The sequence below is a fragment of the Andrographis paniculata genome, unplaced genomic scaffold, assembly GCF_009805555.1.
Source record: "Andrographis paniculata isolate CXL003 unplaced genomic scaffold, ASM980555v1 Contig5END, whole genome shotgun sequence".
Lineage (NCBI taxonomy): Eukaryota > Viridiplantae > Streptophyta > Magnoliopsida > Lamiales > Acanthaceae > Andrographis > Andrographis paniculata.
This window is the reverse complement of record NW_026137595.1, coordinates 750,011-769,938: the sequence shown is the minus strand read 5'-3', so window position 1 is coordinate 769,938 and position 19,928 is coordinate 750,011. Positions and strand designations below refer to the sequence as shown.

General features: G+C 37.3%; 4 protein-coding genes across 7 annotated transcripts; 3 read left to right on the top strand and 1 right to left on the bottom strand.

The window, feature by feature from the left end:
• The first annotated feature begins 643 nt into the window (after positions 1-643).
• On the top strand, positions 644-4,789 carry LOC127258832 (uncharacterized). Of its 3 annotated transcripts, none has more exons than XM_051285855.1 (9): positions 644-788; positions 946-995; positions 1,208-1,264; positions 1,422-2,324; positions 2,616-2,789; positions 2,881-2,997; positions 3,459-3,638; positions 3,814-3,860; positions 4,198-4,789. In XM_051285855.1, the coding sequence occupies exons 3-9, from the start codon at positions 1,217-1,219 to the stop codon at positions 4,547-4,549; spliced, it is 1,821 nt and encodes a 606-aa protein (XP_051141812.1). In that variant the 5' UTR covers positions 644-788; positions 946-995; positions 1,208-1,216; the 3' UTR covers positions 4,550-4,789. The 3 variants fall into 3 exon arrangements, with proteins under 3 accessions (XP_051141812.1, XP_051141811.1, XP_051141813.1); XM_051285854.1 differs by having other exon boundaries at positions 688-788; positions 909-995; XM_051285856.1 differs by lacking the exon at positions 946-995 and having other exon boundaries at positions 713-788.
• A 1,012-nt stretch (positions 4,790-5,801) lies between these two features.
• Positions 5,802-7,945, bottom strand: LOC127258834 (probable phospholipid hydroperoxide glutathione peroxidase). 2 transcript variants are annotated; one of them, XM_051285858.1, is made up of 6 exons: positions 7,608-7,945; positions 7,443-7,519; positions 7,291-7,355; positions 7,074-7,192; positions 6,811-6,981; positions 5,802-6,684 (listed from the first exon to the last, which is right to left on the bottom strand). In XM_051285858.1, the coding sequence occupies exons 1-6, from the start codon at positions 7,680-7,682 to the stop codon at positions 6,646-6,648; spliced, it is 546 nt and encodes a 181-aa protein (XP_051141815.1). In that variant the 5' UTR covers positions 7,683-7,945; the 3' UTR covers positions 5,802-6,645. The 2 variants fall into 2 exon arrangements, with proteins under 2 accessions (XP_051141815.1, XP_051141816.1); XM_051285859.1 differs by having other exon boundaries at positions 5,803-6,684; positions 7,291-7,352.
• A 576-nt stretch (positions 7,946-8,521) lies between these two features.
• LOC127258993 (EID1-like F-box protein 3) lies at positions 8,522-9,560 on the top strand. Its single transcript, XM_051286104.1, has one exon. The coding sequence runs from the start codon at positions 8,563-8,565 to the stop codon at positions 9,391-9,393; it is 831 nt and encodes a 276-aa protein (XP_051142061.1). The 5' UTR covers positions 8,522-8,562; the 3' UTR covers positions 9,394-9,560.
• A 7,145-nt stretch (positions 9,561-16,705) lies between these two features.
• Positions 16,706-19,878, top strand: LOC127259079 (CSC1-like protein At4g02900). Its single transcript, XM_051286226.1, has 11 exons — positions 16,706-17,019; positions 17,100-17,249; positions 17,331-17,466; positions 17,542-17,643; positions 17,774-17,893; positions 17,972-18,052; positions 18,152-18,492; positions 18,582-18,827; positions 18,907-19,231; positions 19,316-19,549; positions 19,651-19,878. The coding sequence occupies exons 1-11, from the start codon at positions 16,706-16,708 to the stop codon at positions 19,876-19,878; spliced, it is 2,277 nt and encodes a 758-aa protein (XP_051142183.1).
• The last annotated feature ends 50 nt before the right edge of the window (positions 19,879-19,928 follow it).

Below are 19,928 nucleotides of genomic sequence, written 5' to 3'. Positions count from 1 at the left end.
GTGATGATAGTGTGGGTGCGGCTTTGGATGCGGTGTCCATTCACTTTGATTATCTGGCGAGGCGTTCGCCGCCGCCCCCCGGAAGCACATTACAAGAAGAAGGATCAGCAGCTGTTGTAGTAAAGGGTGTTTGGCAGAGGCTTTATCCATGTCTGAGATTGCTTGGCGGGTATGCACATAAGATAATTAAAGCAGAGTACTATGTTGGTTAGATACGAAATGAAATTTTGATCATCCTATATTTATAATATTTATAAATTGTCGCCCATCACAACCTTTTCATGCAGCTTGATCAGGTTAGGTGCTGCATTTCTCCATTAAAGAACATCCCTTCTGCGTGGATTCTGCTAACTACACAGATTTGTAGTGCTCCCAACAAACCTTCTTGTTGGAGGAAGATGATGAAACGGATACTTCTGCAAGAATGGTTGATCTGCAGTAATACTGGTAAATTAATCATGCCTCGATTTAGCTTCTCTAGGCAATCAAAATAATTACTTTACTTTTCCTATTTTATTGGGACCGACCCATTTATGGAATATCGCTGTTTTCTTATTAGAGTTGGTTTTGTACGTAAAGTCAAGATTAAATTTTTATTATTGTAGTCAAACTTTAGGGTAAGGTACAAGACGGCCCAAATATACATCATTTGATAGGATCACTAGGCCCTATAAAAGCCGTGTCTTTTACAATTCCATTCTGGAGATGATGAGGCGCATATAGAAGCAAGAAATATTTATCGGCGTTCTGACTGCGTCGAGTTCAGTATTTATTGGCCGCGGGATTCGGTGGGTATCTGCGTATCTCTCTAGGGTTTCTTCTCTTATCCCTGTATTCGTGTGGTTGTGATTCTCGTTTCCTATACACATTTGTGTACGAATTCGTTTTGGTATTACTCAATTTCACAGATATACATACTGATAAAGAGGAGAAATTCGAAACCAGGTTTCAAGCCGTTTATCGCTTCCCTTTTCCCCTCCGTCGATCCAATTCAGGTTTTTTTTTTATTTTTTTTTATTTTAGCCCTGATGATCAGAATTCTGTTTCTATTCAGTGCTAATTTGAATTGATCGCATGTTTCATACATTGTTTGTGCATACATGTATGTAGTGATCCTGTTATGTAACAAGTGAAAAGCGTAAGTTTTGAAACGTTGAATATGATCATTGAAACTTCACGTTTGTCTATTTGTAATTTTTGATTGCAGGACTTGAAGATGGGATTCAACGAAGTCTACAAGTCATTGCTGGAAATTTTCCCCGAGGTAACATCTAGCATTCATTTTTCAAATGTTGTGTATACTCAGTATAGAAATCTCTGAAATATATTAGTTAATTCTAGTGTGTCTAGACAGGCAAAAATTTCAGATTATCTCATGTCAATTGTGTTTTTTTATTGATTTCTTCCTTGTATGATTAAAGGTTGATTCTCGAGCTCTTAGAGCTGTGGCATTTGAGCATAACAAGGATGTTGACACAGCTGTCGGGGTTGTACTCGAGGATATCATCCCTTTCTTTCTTGAAAGATTGGGTCTAGGCACTCCATTTACGCCTATTTCTGGTGGAAATGGTTATGGATCTCAACCGATTACCCCAAAGAAATCACATGAGATGATCAAAATGAGTGCTGATCAGCACACCCCTGTTGAGCCTAGAATTGTGACTGATAAAACTGGCGAAGATGCTGTATGCATTGAAGTATCAAGTGATGCTGAAACAGAGGAAGTTCCTCCGGCTGTTAACTGTCCAGAAAGGATCAAAATTATTTCATCTGATATTACTCTTAATCAGACACTGGGAACACAGCAAAATACGGATATGGATCTTGAAACAACTGGGGCAGGTGCTCAATGCATTGAAGTATCAAGTGATTCTGATACAGAGGAAGCTTTTCCAGATGTGAACTTTGATGAAAGAATCTTAAAAACTTCATCTGATAGTACACTTGGTCCAACGCCGGAAACTCTGCAAAATATGTTTATGGAACTTGAAATGACTGCCACTCAGGCTAGAGAAGATTTCAACGTGTCTATTAATGAAGAAAATGGCCTGGGAGTGGCTTTGGTGGACTTAACCAGCTCTACTACTGGGTCTTCTTCATCCACTGTATCTGCTAGCCCTTTGGAAATTGGTGTCCAGACATTAGAGGCAACTAACATGCATGAAAGTGATTCAGATAAATTTGGAACAAGTTTGTCAAGTGATTCTGTTTCCCAGATGGCAATTTCTGAAGATGTTTCAACCTCAACCACTGCAATTTCTCAATCTAGCCAGTTCCAATCCATGGGGGTTCTTGACGAAGTTATTGCACTTGCAAATAACAAGGTATCATTGATATCAAATCTAATTATTCATAGAGCAACTAGTATTAATGGGCTCTAGAAATTTGATGAAGCTGTGAACTGTGCCCAAATGGTTCTTATATTTTTTGTCCAATGAACTTTTAACCAAATCCTAGATCTATTGTTGGGAATAAACTTCTCTCTTTTTCATGAATCTATTTGATGACAAAAATTTTGAAGTGTTGGTTTCATGTTTACTTTGCGGGAGTTTTGAGGAAAATATTTATGCATCTCCCTTGATATGACTGTATGTCTAAGATTTACCATTTTGCAGAATACATTGTTCTCAGCAGTGGAGTCTGTTATAAGCTTGGTGAGGGAAGTGGAGCTAAAAGAGGAAGCTTCAGAAAAAGCGAAGGAGGATGCTGCAAAAGGTGGGTTCCATATATTGGAAAAGTTTGAAGAGCTTCAACAAATGCTGAAACATGCAAAGGAGGCAAATGACATGGTATTACTGTTGTTGGTAGTTTGGAATCCATTTTAGACAATTTAATATTAGCCTAATTACATAATTATTCCTTTCTTTCTCTTTCTCAAAGCATGCTGGAGAAGTGTATGGTGAAAAAGCCATCCTAGCAACTGAGCTGAAAGAGCTTCAGACACGTGCGCGCTCTCTATTAGATGAAAAGGACAATGCTCTTCAAATTCTTGATAAGGTAGCTTTTGACATGCCCTTTTTTTTTTCATCCATTCACAACTTACACTGATATTGTAGATCAACTGCGCAGAGCTTGTCTGATGTGAAATTAATATCTTGATTTGTGAAAATACAGTGGTGTTTGATTATTATGTCATGTGAATGAGGATTTTCTTCTTAGCTTTGACTCTGTGTTTAAACTGAGAAATTCTAGAACACAAATGAGAGATCTCATAGAGGCTTGGCTTGAAAACTTTGCACTCTTTCTGAGAGTGTCCTCTCTTTCTCCTTAACTTAGGTGCGGAAATTGATATGAAAAATGATTCTTTAGTGCCATAAGCGGATTGAATCTGCCTGCTTTTATGCCTTCAGTATCACATATTATTTTCCCATGCATCAAATCACATCCAGAATTACATAATTTACGGGAAAGTTACTATCATCATAGCATCTTCTTAAGTTTTAAGCCACATCTGGCAGATGAGGCAAACTCTGGAGGAGAGGTTAGCCACAGCCCAGAATGTAATAGATTCTGCAGAGAAGGAAAAACTAGAGAAGGAAGAGGCTGCACAAAAGTCACTAACTGATCTGGATTCAGTCATGGAAAAAGTGGTGCAGGAGTCGAAGATCCTGAAACAACAGGCAGAAGATAATTCCAAGGTAGGCCTCCTTTCCCTATGTATTTTCTAATTCACATTGGATCAGTTTGAACCATATAGAAGGGAAAGTTTAAAATCAGATTACCCTACAGTCCCTACCCCTTTGTTCCACAATCAACACTTAGCCATTTTTTCCCCTTCGGTATAATATGCTTACTGGAAATCTTGTGTCTCAGTTGCAGGAGTTTATATTGGACCGTGGCCGTGTTGTGGACATGATACAGTAAGTTATAGTACAAGTTTTCATATGTTATCTTATACCCAGCTTACAGTTGAGTTTTTTTTTTCCTTTTCTAAAAAAAAAAAAGGACAGGTTCTACAGTTCACATCAATATATTATTACTAATGCAAGGACAAGATATAAAATCAGTTGGATTTCAACTTGCCCTTGTTGAAAATTGTTTTTAAATTTTCGGTTTAGCTATAAATTTTGGAGAATTGGCATGCTGTCACTTCTAATCTGTTCTACACATGCATTTACAAGCTTTATTGTTCACGTGTATAAAGCCAAAAATGAACTCTGTTTTTGCTTACTTCCCTCCCTTGTTCCTTTTTTCCAGAGGAGAAATAGCTGTTATATGTCAGGATGTGAGGCTGCTCAAGGAGAAATTCGACAATGGTGCCCCATTGAGCAAATCATTTCTCTCGGGGCAGACCAGCTTCATCTTCACCTCTTTGAATTCATCAACCCAAGGCTCCATTTCAGAACCAGTGGAACCAGAGCCTCACAGGGATCATTCATCTGCAACTCAGGAAGGAAAAGAAAGAGAACAGGAACAGGTCCTGGAAGAGGAAGAGGAAGTGGAAGTGGAAGAGGAAGAGGAAGAGGAAGAGGGAGCAGCAGTAGACGACCGCAGTGCACTTCTACGAGATGGATGGGACATTTTCGACAAACATGAAATCTATCCATGATTACATGGCATCCTCAGCTCCATCTCCTCCCACTCTTCTTAAGTCTTTCTAAGACCCACATTTTGCACATGGTTTCTGTAGTTAGTTTGCCATTTCATTTCAATTTCTTGGGATTTCCAATTCTGTCATCTAGACTCAAGAATGTGGGAAAGATTTTTCCATAGACAAGAGTACCTTGTACAGTCTGCCTGCTTTCAGTCACTTTTCCATTTTTATGTAGATGGCTTTTCTTTTGCAAAATCTTTGCTTCATCATTATCTTCCTTTTGAGAAGTAAATGCCATAAAAATTCCCAAATAATCACATATTCTGAAAACAAACCATTCTTTCCACCATTCATATGTTCATCAGAAAAACAATTAACCAAACAAGGTATCCCCTCTCTACAAACTATACATACAGATCAAGATTAACACCCAAAACCACCTCTAAATTGATCAAAACTACAGTATGTTAGCAGCTAACAAAATCCTACTCTTAAATATAAACACTACATCATCATCCTCAGCAAGGATTATCAATCATTCCAACACAGAAGCAGCACAGTACATCGCCATATGATGTAAAGTCGAGCCTTGTGTTCTCTGATGTGCTTCGAGCATCTCTGCACGGACCGTTGTTTCAAACTTCTTACCGGAAAAACTGAATGAGCAACAGTTGCCATTGTCTCTTCAAACTCAAGAAAATGTGCAGTGCCTTAGATTTTAGTTCTAGAAAATGTGAATGACTTGGATGGAGGGAAAGCAGCACTTGGTGCTCTCATATTTATAGCAACGAGGAAGGTAGTGGAGATATGCAAAAAAAGAACTTGTGGTGCATACCTAGTTATGGCCCTCTAGTAGGGACGACACTATACATTGTTTAGAGGTGCATTCAATTCACTTATAAAAGACATTAAGAGATAACGAAGCAAAGCTTGCAGATTTGTCTCCTCACCTGCCCTACTTGAAATGGACTTATTATCATCATCTTCTTGCTTGTTGAGGGACATACTGTCCCCCTCATTAGCTTCTTGATGACCCTTTCTTTTCGATATTTTTTAATCAAATCTCTTGAATAGTAACACCTTCTTTCATCAGGGCTTTCTTGATTTCCCATTTTTTACCTATAAAGGACAAAACTTGTCGATAATTTATAACTAGATTGCCCAGACAAGATATAAAAAATTCAATCTTTTTTGGTGGTTCATGCAACCAACCGAACCCTGCTGGATAATTCAAGTAGAAAAAAAAGAATCTTGAAGATGGCGTGAAATGTTTATTCAACATCAAGAACTCTTTACTTATTTGAACTGCAATAATTAGGGCATACAAGACACCAACAGGTCACATGAAGTTTCTTGATTGGCTGATATCTTTCAACCACAGAATCCCCAAATTGGGCACAGCCACAGCCCCCACGAATTGACAAGGAACTATCAATTTAGGGGTGGGCACGTGCAATTGAAGCTACAGCCTAAAATCAAGACAAGATGGCCACTCATCATTGACTAACCCTAGTTTCCAAGTCATTCATTCACTTGGGAATTATTTCTTTGTGTCCCTTTCCACCTTGAAGCTGAATTAATGGCAATTGGGGTGGGGGTGCACATTGTCCCACTCCCACGTGCTGAGGTGTGTGCCCATTATGTTGAACTAAAGAGAAGCATATCAGACCTCTTATCTTCTTATCTTGATGTCATGTCAAGCTCCAATGGTGGGATGTCCTCAAGGATGTCTGGATTTTGATCTGTGTTGGCTTCTGCCCTGTAATGATTTTTCTGATGATCTCTCTCTTTTTTGAGTTCTAATAGTGCGTATGTGTGTGTGTGTGTGTTTTTCTTGGCTGGTGCACTATAAGGAAATTATTGTATCAGACGTGGAAAAAGTGCAACAATCTGTAGATAAAGAAGTGTGGACACTTACACCTAACTCCATGAATGTTGCACCAAGTGCTTGTACCATTGATCAGCCAAAGCTACAGAAGAATCTAACTATAAATATGAGGTAAATACATTACATAAACATTACACGAGTTTTTGACAAGGGTCGATCGCCTGTAGCTTCTGCTGCGCAGTGCTTCCATTATGGTTAGCTTTTGGTCTTAATGGCAATGCTTTCAATCCTCTCCCAAACCCAAAGCTTTTCTTATATCTCCCTGCAAAAGAGAAGGAGAATGTGAATTGTGGGTGCATTTTTGGCCCGACATCAGTCGTGCACATGATGCCTTTCTCATTGCTGTCTGGTTAGAACACAACATTGTCAAAAGTAGAGTGGAAGAGACCTCGATTGCTGAAGGTGAAGTTACAGTGGTGCTATAGCGCTTGATTACACGCCCCTCTTTGCTAAGTAGAAACTTGGTGAAGTTCCACTTGACGCTCGGCCCCCAGATTCCATGTTTACTTGATTTAAGGAAGCTAAAGAGTGGCGCCGTGTCTTTGCCATTCACCTTGACCTGCTCTGAGGTTATAAGAAATCAATCATTTCTAATCAACAGCAAAAAGAAAAAAAAACATTAACTAGAGGAAACTTATATGAATCAATCACCTTTTGAAAAATGGGAAACTCAGCCTGGAATCGGGTGCAAGCATATTGTGCCGCCTCTTGGCTACTCCCCGGCTCTTGATTCAAGAACTGATTGCAAGGGAAGGCCAATATCTCAAGACCTGAGCTACAAAATCACATTAGAATCTCAGGCAGACATGAAAATTTGAAATTTCTTAACCTCTAACAAGAACAAGAACATGATTAACTAACAACTGACCCTTATCCTTGAATTCTTTGTACAATTGTGTCAATAGGGCGTAATTGGAGTCTGTAAAACCACTGCTACAGCCAATGGGAATATGAAATCAATACCAAATTAGATTCCAACATAAATTAACAAGCAAAGGGCAAAGAACAAAATATATATACCAATGGGAAGCAACATTAACAACAAGCAAGACCTTGCCTTTGTAAATACCAAGATTCACATCATTGCCTTTGTTGTCCTGATAAAAAATCCACCAAACTTTTAGGGTTAAATGAGGGAAAACCATGGATAAAGAGGATATGCATTAATTGAAGTTAGGACAGGACCTTCACGGTGAAATCGTAGATCGTAGTTTGTTGGGATGAATAAGAAATTCCCATTCCTCCCTTGCTGGCTGTCATCCAACAGCTTCAATAATCCTTGAAACCCAAAGGTACGAACAATCTGGATTGATTGCCGCAAAAGAGACCAGATCCTTCCAATGCTCGATTTTCATTATCATCACCGTATTGGAAGTTGGAACGTACGACGAACAAATTATAGCCCTTCATTTTCGCCGACTATTTCGAATTTGTTACCGTGTCTTCTATGACTCTCCTATGCACATCTAGGATTTAATTTACGAGAGCATGATCTCCCACCAAATTTAGAGCTCTTGCCATTGATTTTGAAGCTTTTAACATAAGGTTGTAGATGATGCGAAAACTATTGGCCTGTTTATTGGGCTTTTTGGTTTTATTTTTATGTTCTTTTATTGGGCTGAGCCCAATTCAAAATACAAATATAAAGGAAATCTAGTGGGAAATATGTTGGGAAAGTATACGACATATTTATAAAAAATATTCTTTGTAAAAAAATCAAGAACTCTTAATGCAAATCTATATTTTAGATATTATTACAATTTTTAATACCACATGTATAAGCATCTGATTTGATTTATGGCGCGCGCGTGATGGGCTAAAACATTAAACTTTACACGTGCCAGTTCCACATGTGACCCCAAAATAGTGGGCCCGGGCTCACTTTAGTCGGCCGGCCCAGTAGCCACAAATTCCTCAGATATTTTTAACCTACGATAACCAGAAACAGATATTTATGAATATCCGCCACGGCGAAAAGAAGCATTTAATTTGAGCAACGACAGGCCAATCAAACGGTGACACGTAACTCCTGTCAGTTGGTCAGTTGCTCTCGCATATCTCCACGTGTCCCTTGCCGTTATAAATTCGGTTGTGTTGAATCAAATCGAATCTGGTCTGGATAGCGTCTTCCGATCGAGAAATGAACGGCGCCCCGACGGGGAATTCGAGCCGAGTCCAGAAACTCGGCGAACCGGCCGAGGCGGGCATCCTCGACGAGCGAATTCTGCTGCTGCTATTCGAGTACATGAGATGGGACATTCCGACGCTCTGCCGTACGTCCGCCGTCAACCGGAAGCTCCAGGCGGTGGCGAAGCGCCTCCTCTGGCGGGAGCTCTGCCGGCGGCGGGCGCCGCGGATGACGTCAGTGCTGACGGAGAGCGGCCGGATGACCGGCGGCTGGGACGCTTTGGGGAAGCTGCTGTTCTTCTGCGGCGGTTCGGAGTTCAGACCGGGTCAGGCGACTCCGGGTCATTTTGCCGAGTCGACTCGGTTTTCGAAGACCTCCGGTCGGAGCTTTCTGGCGAAGAGCTGCGGCGGCGACGTGCTTTACGTTAGCGACCCGTGCGAGCACCGAGTCCGTTCGGCGGCGGAGGCGGACGACGTCGGGGTGTACCGGGGGGTGTTTGGGGGGTTTATGAAGTCGCGGACGCGGCAGTGTTTGATACGGCGGCGCGTGGAGCTGGAGGCGGTGCTGCGGTGTCCGTACTGCGGGGCACGTGTTTGGAGCATGACGTCGGCGCGGCTTATAGCGAGGAGGAGCGCGGCGCGGCGGCTGGGGTCGAGGGATGATGAGCTGGAGTACTTTGTGTGCTTGAATGGCCACTTGCACGGCACGTGCTGGCTGGCGGCTCTGTCTTCCGACGACGGCGGCGGCGTTTCCGATGATCGGATAGACGGGGAAGAAGATGATGGCAGCCAGCAGAGTGGAGACGACGACAACGATGTACATGCCACTGGGAAGCATCATTAACAACAAGCAAGACCTAATTAATAAAATAATAAAAAAGTGGTAGAGTAAATAGAAAATAATAATGAGAAAAATATTATTATTATTTGTTAAAATAAAAGTAATAATAGATAAAATATTTTATTATAAATAGAATGTATATAAATTTTACAGAGAATAAAAAAATAAATTCTGACATAATTTTAACAGAAGAAAGAGGTAAACCTCCGGCTGTCAATAAACATAGAAAAAATGATTGGAATAAATAATAATACTAATAATAATTTTAATTATAGATTTTTTTTAATAAATATGTATTACTATATTTATTTCATAAAAATCCAAAAATGAATTTTTACAATATATAGTAAATAATACTATTATAATTGTTATTTGTTAATATTTTTAAAATATAATAATTAGAAAGATAAAATTAGTTGGACAATAAATAGACATATAAAATATATTTCTTCTATCTTAAAATAATAAATTTTTTTTTTTTTCGTCTCAAAATAATAATTTTATTTTCATAAATAATCATATCATCATATAATTATTTATATATTTTTTATTATTTTTATATAAATGTCATTACTTTTATACGCAAATACACTATTAATGATATTTTAGTTTTTTTACTATCTATTTTATCTTCATTTTAAACATAATATTATTATTTCTTAAATTCCGAGCCGAACCCAAATGTCCTTATTGTTTCGAGACAGGAAAAGTATTTTGTTACTTTAAAAAAATAGCCACCCTCTAACTTGATCCTAGTTCCGCCACTGCTTGCAATTCACGTTTAAGGAAAAAACAACTAAAACAAATTATAATTTATTATATAATTTTTTTAGAAACAAACATAATTGCATCATATATAAAAGTGATTATCTATTAGTATTTAACCTATTATTTGAACAACATTTGCCTCATTCTCCTCTTATATAAATATTATTAAAAAAATTTAATACTCCTTCCGTCCCAAATACCATGTCCACGTTATCATTTCTGTCCGTTCTACATACCATGTCATTTTTCTTTTTTGAAAAATGATTACACACTTTAGTATCATTTTAAATTTTTAAATTTTATTTTTTTTTAATTTTAATTAAACTAATTATTATCTTAATCTTAATCTTAATTTATAATTATTTATATTATAGAATAATTATTTTCACTAATATATTTTTAATTATCTACTAATTATACCCCTCCTAAAATACTGTATCTACAGTGTAGCAGACACGGTATATGAGACGGAGGGAGTACTATTTATCATCGTAGATAGACTTAGATCGTGCTAAGAAAAGGCTGAATAAGATCGAGAGAGATTGACATTCAGTTTGAGGGAGTTTTTTTTTTTTTTTAATTTTTATTTTTAATAACAAAATGTATCAATCCAAATTTCATATATTAAAATTTCTATCAAAAAGTTTTGAGCTTAAACTTGAAAAGCTAAGGAGTATTATTCATTTGTTTTTTTTTTCTAAAATGCATTAATTTATTTTCTAAAATACTTCACCAAACAATATTATAATTCTCCATACATTTTTATAATTCTTCATAACTAACAATAAAAATCTCACTAATTAATGTGTGTTTGCTGTTTAAATTTTAAATAGAATTTTTATTTAAATAATTATTTAATATAATATAAATAACTTTGATAGTTGATATAATATATTGATTGTAAATTTGATTTGTAATATAATTTGATTGAAAGGTTACGATTTTCCATTTTCATCCGTCCCAAAACAAGATCTATTGGGATGCCGAGGCAAACATATGAAAACCTTAATTTATTTTTGGGTAAACTGGTTTTTAGTTTCGTTATTGAATTCCTTATTATTTTAGTCTCGTAAATGGAGCATGTAGCAGGCTAGTTCTATAAGTGAAAAGTTTTCGTTGTTTTAGTCTTCTGGTGCCGGAGATGCCCGCGTGGCTCGTCAGAAGCTATGTGTCCCGCCAGGTCAGTGACAGCTGGCGGACACGTGGATTTTATTTTATTATTTTAATTTTTTTAATTTTTTTTAATGGGACCAAATAAAAAATTAAAAAAAATGCAAATAAAATTAAAAATAAATTTAAAAAAATAAAAAAAATAAAAAATAAAAAATAAAATCCACGTGTCCGCCAGGTATCGCTGACCTAGCGGACACGTGGCCTCCGGCAAGCCACGTGGGCGTCTTCGGCGCCGGAGGACTAAAATAACGAAAATTTTTCGCTTATAAAAATAGTTTGCGACAGACTCCATTTACAGGACTAAAATGATAAGAGGGTCCAATTACGGAACTAAAAAACACCTTACCCTTCATTTTTTAGGCTCTAGCCAGAACAATTTGATTTGTTTATTTCTTATTTAAAATTGATTTGAAATTAGTGACTTCAAATTAAATTACAAGCAAATATATTCCGATCTAATTTAGAAATTTTTTTATTACAATTGTGCCAATAGGGCGTAGTAGGAGTCCACAAAGAACAAATATATACCAACCGAAACTAGTGAGGAAATACTCGTTTCGTCCCACATACCAGGTGCACGTTGCTGTTTCTGTCCGGCTCACGTATCATGTCACTTTCCTTTTTTTTATAAAATGATTATACACTTTAATCTCATTTTAAACTTTTTAATTTTATTTTGTAAAAAAATTTAATTAAACTAATTAGTTATCTTAATTTTAATTTATAATTATATATATTATAGGATAATTATTTTCACTAATATATTCTTAATTATCTACTAATTACACCCCTCCTAAGCCGTGTCTACAGTGTAGCAGGTTTGTGAGACAGAGGTAGTATAATATTTTGATTTTATAGAAATTTAAATTGAGTTTCTAAATTTTAAATACAAATATTATTAAATTGAAATAATAATAATAATAATAATAATAATAATAATAATAATAATAATAGAATATTTAATAAAAGAATATGGTATGTTTATAAAAATATTCCTTAGTAAAAAACCAACGAAAAATATAAAGAAATATAATATTTTTATTTTATAGAAAATCGAATTAAATTTCCAAATTTAACATACAAATATCATTAAATAATAATAATAATAAAATCAAGAATCTTAATCTAAATCTATATTTAAGATATTATCACAATTTCCAATTCAATAACAAAATATCAAATCCAAATATTTCCATACGATTAAGATTTCAATTCCAAATATAATTCAAGAAGTAGTCCATAAATAAGCAAAGATGTCTAAACACTTTCTACACATCATCACCACAACAATGCAGTATCCGTGTGAAATTCCTCTGCCCAACAGAAACAAGTCCGCCGTGCAGATAGCAGCCGCCGTGGCGGCGGAGCTCGAGCGCGACACCCCGACAAATTATGAACAAGTCCAACCGATAATGTCATTATTAAAAGAATACAGAGACATAGCGTGGGAGGTTTCTAGTCTCATCACGGAGATGTTGTGTAAGCTAATCTACACCACTCGGTACGAACACTATTTGGATTTGCAAGCATCGTCAATGGCGGAGATTGCGCGATTGAAGTTTAGGGAGATGGAATTGTCAAATAATCGGAATTTGTTGATTGGCACGACTGCTGAGGAACTAGAGGAGAATATGAGTACCATTAAATGGGATTTAGCCACTGCGCGGATGGACTTAGACTGTGCCGAGGAAGCACTAAATAAGGCCGAGGAAGATTGGCATTCCGCGCTGGATATTTGGGCTAAGGTGCTTCGTTTATGTCCTCCTGAGTCGTTGGATTCGGTCGAGCTTCCGCCGCCTGTCTGCCCCGATAGTCCTACTGGTAATGATTTTATAAGCTATATTATTCTTTTATTTTGTAATAATTATATTTTTAATAATATATACAAATCGTGCAACGCACGGATAGTTTAATTTATTTTTGAATTTTTGTGATCAAATCTAACTCTTTCTTCGATGATAATAATAAAAATTTAGAATAAAACGGGCCGGAGTATGCTGTTCGTAGTTGCGCCGCCGCGGCTGTGGAACAAGTCTGGGAGTTTGTTTTTGTAATTTTCAGATTTATTTTTGTTTAAAATTCTGTTTTATTATTTTTGGGTTATTTGATTTTGCTGTTTATTTAATATGATTTTGTATTTACCAAAAAAGTACATCAATCTTAAACAAATACAAGACAAACTATATATATAAACTGAATGTTGGGTATTTATTGGTTTTATTTGGAAAAGAATTTATGTAAGATATTTTATTTATATAATGCTTGGATAATTAGTTATGTATTTACTATTAATACTATTAGCTTTGGACATAGAAGATATCTTATGTACTATAATTTTAGTGTTGATTTGAATTTTAATTCAAAAGATTTGATATGGTATTTTTTTTAAAAAAAAATAAATAATAATAATAATGATAGTTTCAAATTAAAATTGCAACTAGAAACATGATTGAACTTTGAATTTTTTTTAGTACAATTTTGTCCGTAAGGCATAATTGAAGTCCCTAAAGAACGAATATATACCTATAGGAAATATTAAGGATATATATTATTTTGATTTTCTAGACTTTGAATTCAATTTCTAAATTCAAAATATAATATGTGTATTCTTTTGAAGGATTTCCCCACATTTCTACTATTCATCCAAATTTTTTTTTTAAAAACATCAAATCAAATATTTATTTTTCATTTTTTATATTATAATAAAAATTAATTTTAAATTCAAAAGATCACATCAACATTTATTTGTATCACATTATACAACTATTTCAATTCAAAAATTTTACTATTCAAATCTTAATTCAAAATCCAAACCCCAAACAAACACACCCTAATAATAATAATAGAACATTTCATAAAAGTAGTCGACGCGGTTTTCGAAGACGTCCGGTCGGAGCTTTCCGGCGAAGAGCTGCGGCTGCGACGTGCTTTACGTTAGCGATCCGTGCGAGCACCGAGTCCGTTCGGCGGCGGCGGCGGACGACGTCGGGGTGTTTGGGGGATTTATGAAGTCGCGGACGCGGCAGTGTTTGATACGGCGGCGCGTGGAGCTGGAGGCGGTGCTGCGGTGTCCGTACTGCGGGGCATGTGTTTGGAGCATGGCGTCGGCGCGGCGGCTGGGGTCGAGGGATGATGAGCTGGAGTACTTTGTGTGCTTGAATGGCCACTTGCACGGCACGTGCTGGCTGGTGGCTCTGTCTTCCGACGACGGCGGCGGCGTTTCCGATGATCGGAGAGACGGGGAAGAAGATGATGGGAGCCAGCAGAGTGGAGACGACGACAACGATGATGATGGGTCTCGAGATTGTTCTAGGATTGACGATGATTAGGTGACAATAGATACTCTCTATTGTATTGTTATTTGTTACAATATTTTTTTATATAATATTAATTATTATGTCAAAATGTAATATAAATTTAAATAAAAAAATTATAAAAATATCTTATAAAAAAATATATATATAAATATAATAATATTTTAATATTAAATAAAATGATAGCAAAAAATAAATGTGACATATATATTTTTTTTAAATATTATGCTCTCACTCTCTTATCAAAATTTATTTTTATTATTTATCATTTAAATTTTTTTTTGTTCTTTTAGTAAAAAATACAATATTTTTATTTTTTCTTTATCGTCAAAAAAAAAATAATATTAATAAATACTTTTTTTGTCCACTCACAGTATACACTGTTCAATTTTTGTTTGTTTATTCTGTCATTTTTCTTTTTTCTTAAAGAATTATAAACTTTAATCATACTATTAAAATTTTTAATTTATAGTATATTTTTTTTATTTTCGATTAGACTAATAGATTATTTTAAATTTAATCTAAAATTATTTTTAGTATACGATAATTATTTTATTAATATATTTTAAATTATTTAGTAATTATATTTCTCTTATATTTTTTATATATTCGTGTTTACAGTAAACGAGACACAATGGTCTAGACGGAGGGATTATATTTTTAGATTATAAAATATTATATTAAATATTCAATTTTTTAATGTTTTTTCAAAACTCTACAAAACTTCTTCCAAAATTGAATCATAATTGTAACAATCTAATATGTTCTAAATATATTTAATTTTTTATATGTAATTAAGGTACTAAATTTAGGGGAACATGGAAAATACAGGTACACACATGCATGCCAAAAGTAGGTGAAAGACCGAGTCAAATTAGAGGCAACGATCTAAAGGTAATTAACTAATTAATCAGTTAAATTAAAGGAGGGGTAATATTGTCATTCCACAGGTCACACACTTTCCTCGCCGTTGCTAATTAACGTTAACTGCGAACAAACAAACGAACGAAATCTGCCATGAAAGAAAGCTTGCAGACCGGACGACGACATAAGCAAGCCAAACAAAACATAATATATATATATATGTATATATACATTTATATATACAAAAACTCGCCTGCGGAACCGACGACGAATCCGCTGTCCGCCTCCACTTCTTGGCGCCAATCCATTCGCCACCGCATTCCTTCTTTCACCAATTCCTCCGGCGATCTCTTTCTCCGCCGAGAAGATTATTTCGGACAGTTTGTGTTTCTTCCTCGTTTTCGACGACCTAGGTAAAATGCTTAACGGTTCAATTGATTTTGGTGGTGTTTTTGTTCAATCGAGAATGCCAGAGTAGTTTCCATTGCTTCGAATTTTGTTTTGATTTTTTGTGTCGGTATTTTTGTTTTTCTGATTATTTATTAGGTCGTTTTTTTTTTCTCTATTCGAGATTTTCGCCTCTTTGATTCTCTCAGGACAACCATTGGAAAACAAAATGTAATTACATACAGAGCATTGTAGATATGTGTTTTTAAGTGTATTTTTCGACATGGATCTAGCAATTGTAGCTTGAAGTACACAATTTTAATCTCAATCTGTGGAGAAATAGGAGGATTGATATCAGATTCCTCGTTTTTCAGGTAATTGCCGGTAAGAAAATTAAGGATCCTTATGTAATTGGGACATTGCATTGCCGTGATCTTAAATCCTCGAGAGGAGGCAATTGATACTGCTCCATCACTTCATCACATTCTTTCTCTCTTTGGTTTGTACATCCACATTTGATCTTTGCTAATTATATATATATATCAAATTGGTTATGCTGGAAACATAATGTTGAAATAAATTGTAGCATGTCTTCCAGTCTTTACATAAATTGCCATATTTCCCCTCCTTTGTGTCATTGTATTTATATTATATTAATGTGTTGTGCGTGCTTATATTGCGTGCGCTGAATTCTAAATATTAAAAGAGTAGTTGTCGCCATATATAACAGAATTTCAGCTAATGAAACTCTACTTATTTTTAACTCGAAGCAGGGGATAAGTAAGTAGCAGCGGTAAGAAAACAACAAAATGGCTAGCGTTCAAGACATCGTCGTATCAGCCGCGATCAATCTGTTGTCCGCACTGGCATTTCTTCTACTATTTGCATTCCTACGTCTCCAGCCGTTCAACGACAGAGTCTATTTCCCGAAATGGTACTTAAAGGGCGTGAGAGCCAGCCCCCGCAGCCGCGGGCCTTTCGTGAAAAAGCTCGTAAATTTAGACGGCAGAACATACCTAAAGTTCTGGAAATGGATGCCTGCAGCCTTGAGAATGCCCGAGCCAGAGTTGATACAGCACGCCGGTCTCGATTGTGCCGTCTATGTAAGAATTTACCTTCTCGGGTAAGTGTACAAACCACTATTTTTTCTAACATCATCGTTCCTCTTCGAGACATTCAGATCACTGTAAGAATTTTTCGCAGATTAAAGATCTTTGTCCCCGTGGCTTTGCTCGCTTTTGCTGTCCTGGTTCCCGTCAACTTGACTGGTAAAACACTCGAGGGTACTAAAGATTTAACCTATAGCAACATCGACAAGCTTTCGATCTCCAATGTTCCTTCGGGATCTCTCCGGTGAGTTTACAGCCCTCAATTTCTGTTAAAACTCCAAAACTTGTATCTAAAACCTTTGAATCTACTATCGTCGTCGATCAGGTTAGTGACGCATATAGTTATGGCGTACGTATTCACATTTTGGACATGCTATGTTCTTTACAAAGAGTATCGAATTATTACCACCAAGCGGTTGCAGTTCTTGGCTTCGGAAGGTCGTCGCCCGGATCAGTTTACCGTGAGTCTTTCGAGGTTGTCGAATAAGTGTTCATCCTTACAAGGCCAGATCTGTGATAGTTCGCGATTCTTGCAGGTTCTTGTAAGGAATGTCCCTCCGGATCCTGACGAAACGGTTGGCGAGCACGTCGAGCATTTCTTCTGCGTGAATCATCCTCATCACTACCTCATACATCAGGTGTGTTATCATATCATGTTAACATATATCATGTATCGTATGTCATTATATCGTAAATTCAGTACTGTAATCGCCACTTACTAACCCTGATGTTCGAATTCGTCGTGACTCTTCCATGGATGGATTGAAGCTCATATATAACGCAAACAACCTCGCGACGCTGGTCGAGAGGAAGAAGCAGTTGCACAATTGGCGAACTTACTACATGACACGATACGAAAGAAACCCGAAGAAGAGACCAACAACAAAGGTATCTTCGCTTCCACATCGAATCATTCTCGTCGTCATCTTACGAACAAACATGGAATCTCATTGCTCCGAAGTATAGACAGGTTTTTGGGGCCTGTGGGGGCAGACCGTCGACGCCATCGACTACTGCACAGCCGAAATTGAGAAGATTAGTGAAGTAGTAAGCTTTCTACATTACCTAATTCCATGTAAATTTCTTACGTTGTTCGACACAGACTTGACTATCTTCGAGTTTTTTTTTCTTTTTCGGCAAAAACAGGAAGCCGCTGAGAGAGAAAGGGTGACGAATGATCCAAATGCAACAGTTCCTGCAGCATTTGTTTCGTTCAAATCGCGGTGGGGAGCAGCCGTTTGCGCTCAAACTCAACAGACAAGCAATCCGACAGTTTGGCTTACGGAATGGGCGCCCGAGCCGCGCGACGTTTACTGGGACAATCTTGCAATACCATACGTCGAGCTCGCGGTAAAAAAGTTGCTGATGTCTGTAGCTATGTTCTTCCTCACTTTCTTCTTCATGATCCCGATAGTATTTGTGCAATCCTTGGCGAGCATCGAAGGCATTGAAAAGGTTTTCCCATTCCTCACGCCGTTGATAGAATCGTAAGCTCTCGCTTCTTTTAAAGAACGTAAGTACGAGTCTTTCTTCAGATTACTGACTTCTTCTTCCTTGTCATCGTCGCCATTTTCAGGAAACATGTCAAGTCTGTAGTTCAAGGTTTTCTCCCTGGAATTGCACTGAAGATATTTCTCGCGCTCCTTCCGACAATTCTTATGACAATGTCGAAGATAGAAGGGCATACCTCTCTTTCAAGTCTGGACAGACGATCAGCCGGAAAATACCATTTGTTCTTGTTCGTCAATGTCTTCCTCGGAAGCATCATCACCGGAGCTGCATTCGAACAGCTTCACAAGTTCCTTAACCAGTCCCCATCAGAGTATGTTGTCTCCTTGCTTCTATATCATATTATCAGAGTTGTGACTTGATTCGGCTCGATTCAATTCATTGCGTTGCAGGATTCCGAAAACTGTGGGCGTCGCCATTCCAATGAAAGCCACATTCTTCATAACTTACATTATGGTCGATGGCTGGGCCGGCATTGCTGCGGAGATCATCCGAATAGTGCCATTGATAATCTTCCATCTCAAGAATGCATTTTTAGTCAAGACAGAAAAGGACAGGGAAGAGGCGATGGATCCCGGCTCGATAACTTTCGCCACAAACGAACCTCGCATACAGCTATACTTCCTGCTCGGATTAGTCTATGCTTGCATCACACCGTTCATACTGCCTTTCATCATCGTCTTCTTCGCATTCGCCTATGTGGTTTTTCGCCATCAGGTACGTCTGAGCCTCTCACTGTCCTGTTACTTCACGACGTTTACTTCCAGTCCCTCAACGCCTTCTCGCATTATTTCTCTCCAGATCATCAATGTATACGACCAAAAGTACGAGAGCGCGGCTGCATTCTGGCCAGACGTTCACTTCCGTGTAATCGTGAGCCTAATCGTGTCGCAAATACTGCTCTTGGGATTACTGAGCACAAAGAATGCTTCCAAATCAACTCCATTGTTGCTTGTACTACCTGTTGTGACAATCTGGTTTCATCGATTCTGCAAAGGCCGGTACGAGCCGGCGTTCGTTCGGTTCCCCTTGCAGGTTAGTTCATATCATCTCATCTCTTGTGCTAAAATGTCCCTGCAAACTTGTTAGAAAATTAACTTTTTCTTGCCTATGGGAAACCAAATCAAACCAAACAGGATGCAGTGGTGAAGGATACATTAGAAAGGGCAACTGAACCAAATCTGGACTTGAAAGCATACCTTAGAGATGCATACTTACATCCTGTGTTCAGACCAATTGAGAATGAGAAAGAACCAGTGGATGATGATGAGGAGAACAATCAAGTTGTTTCCACCAAGAGAACTTCCCAAAGGGGCAGCAAAAATGTCTCCGGCAGCGTCACACCGGACGGCCAACGACTGTAACAAAACAGAGAAATGTGCGCTGCGCGCCGAGGAAATCATCTATGCAAGAA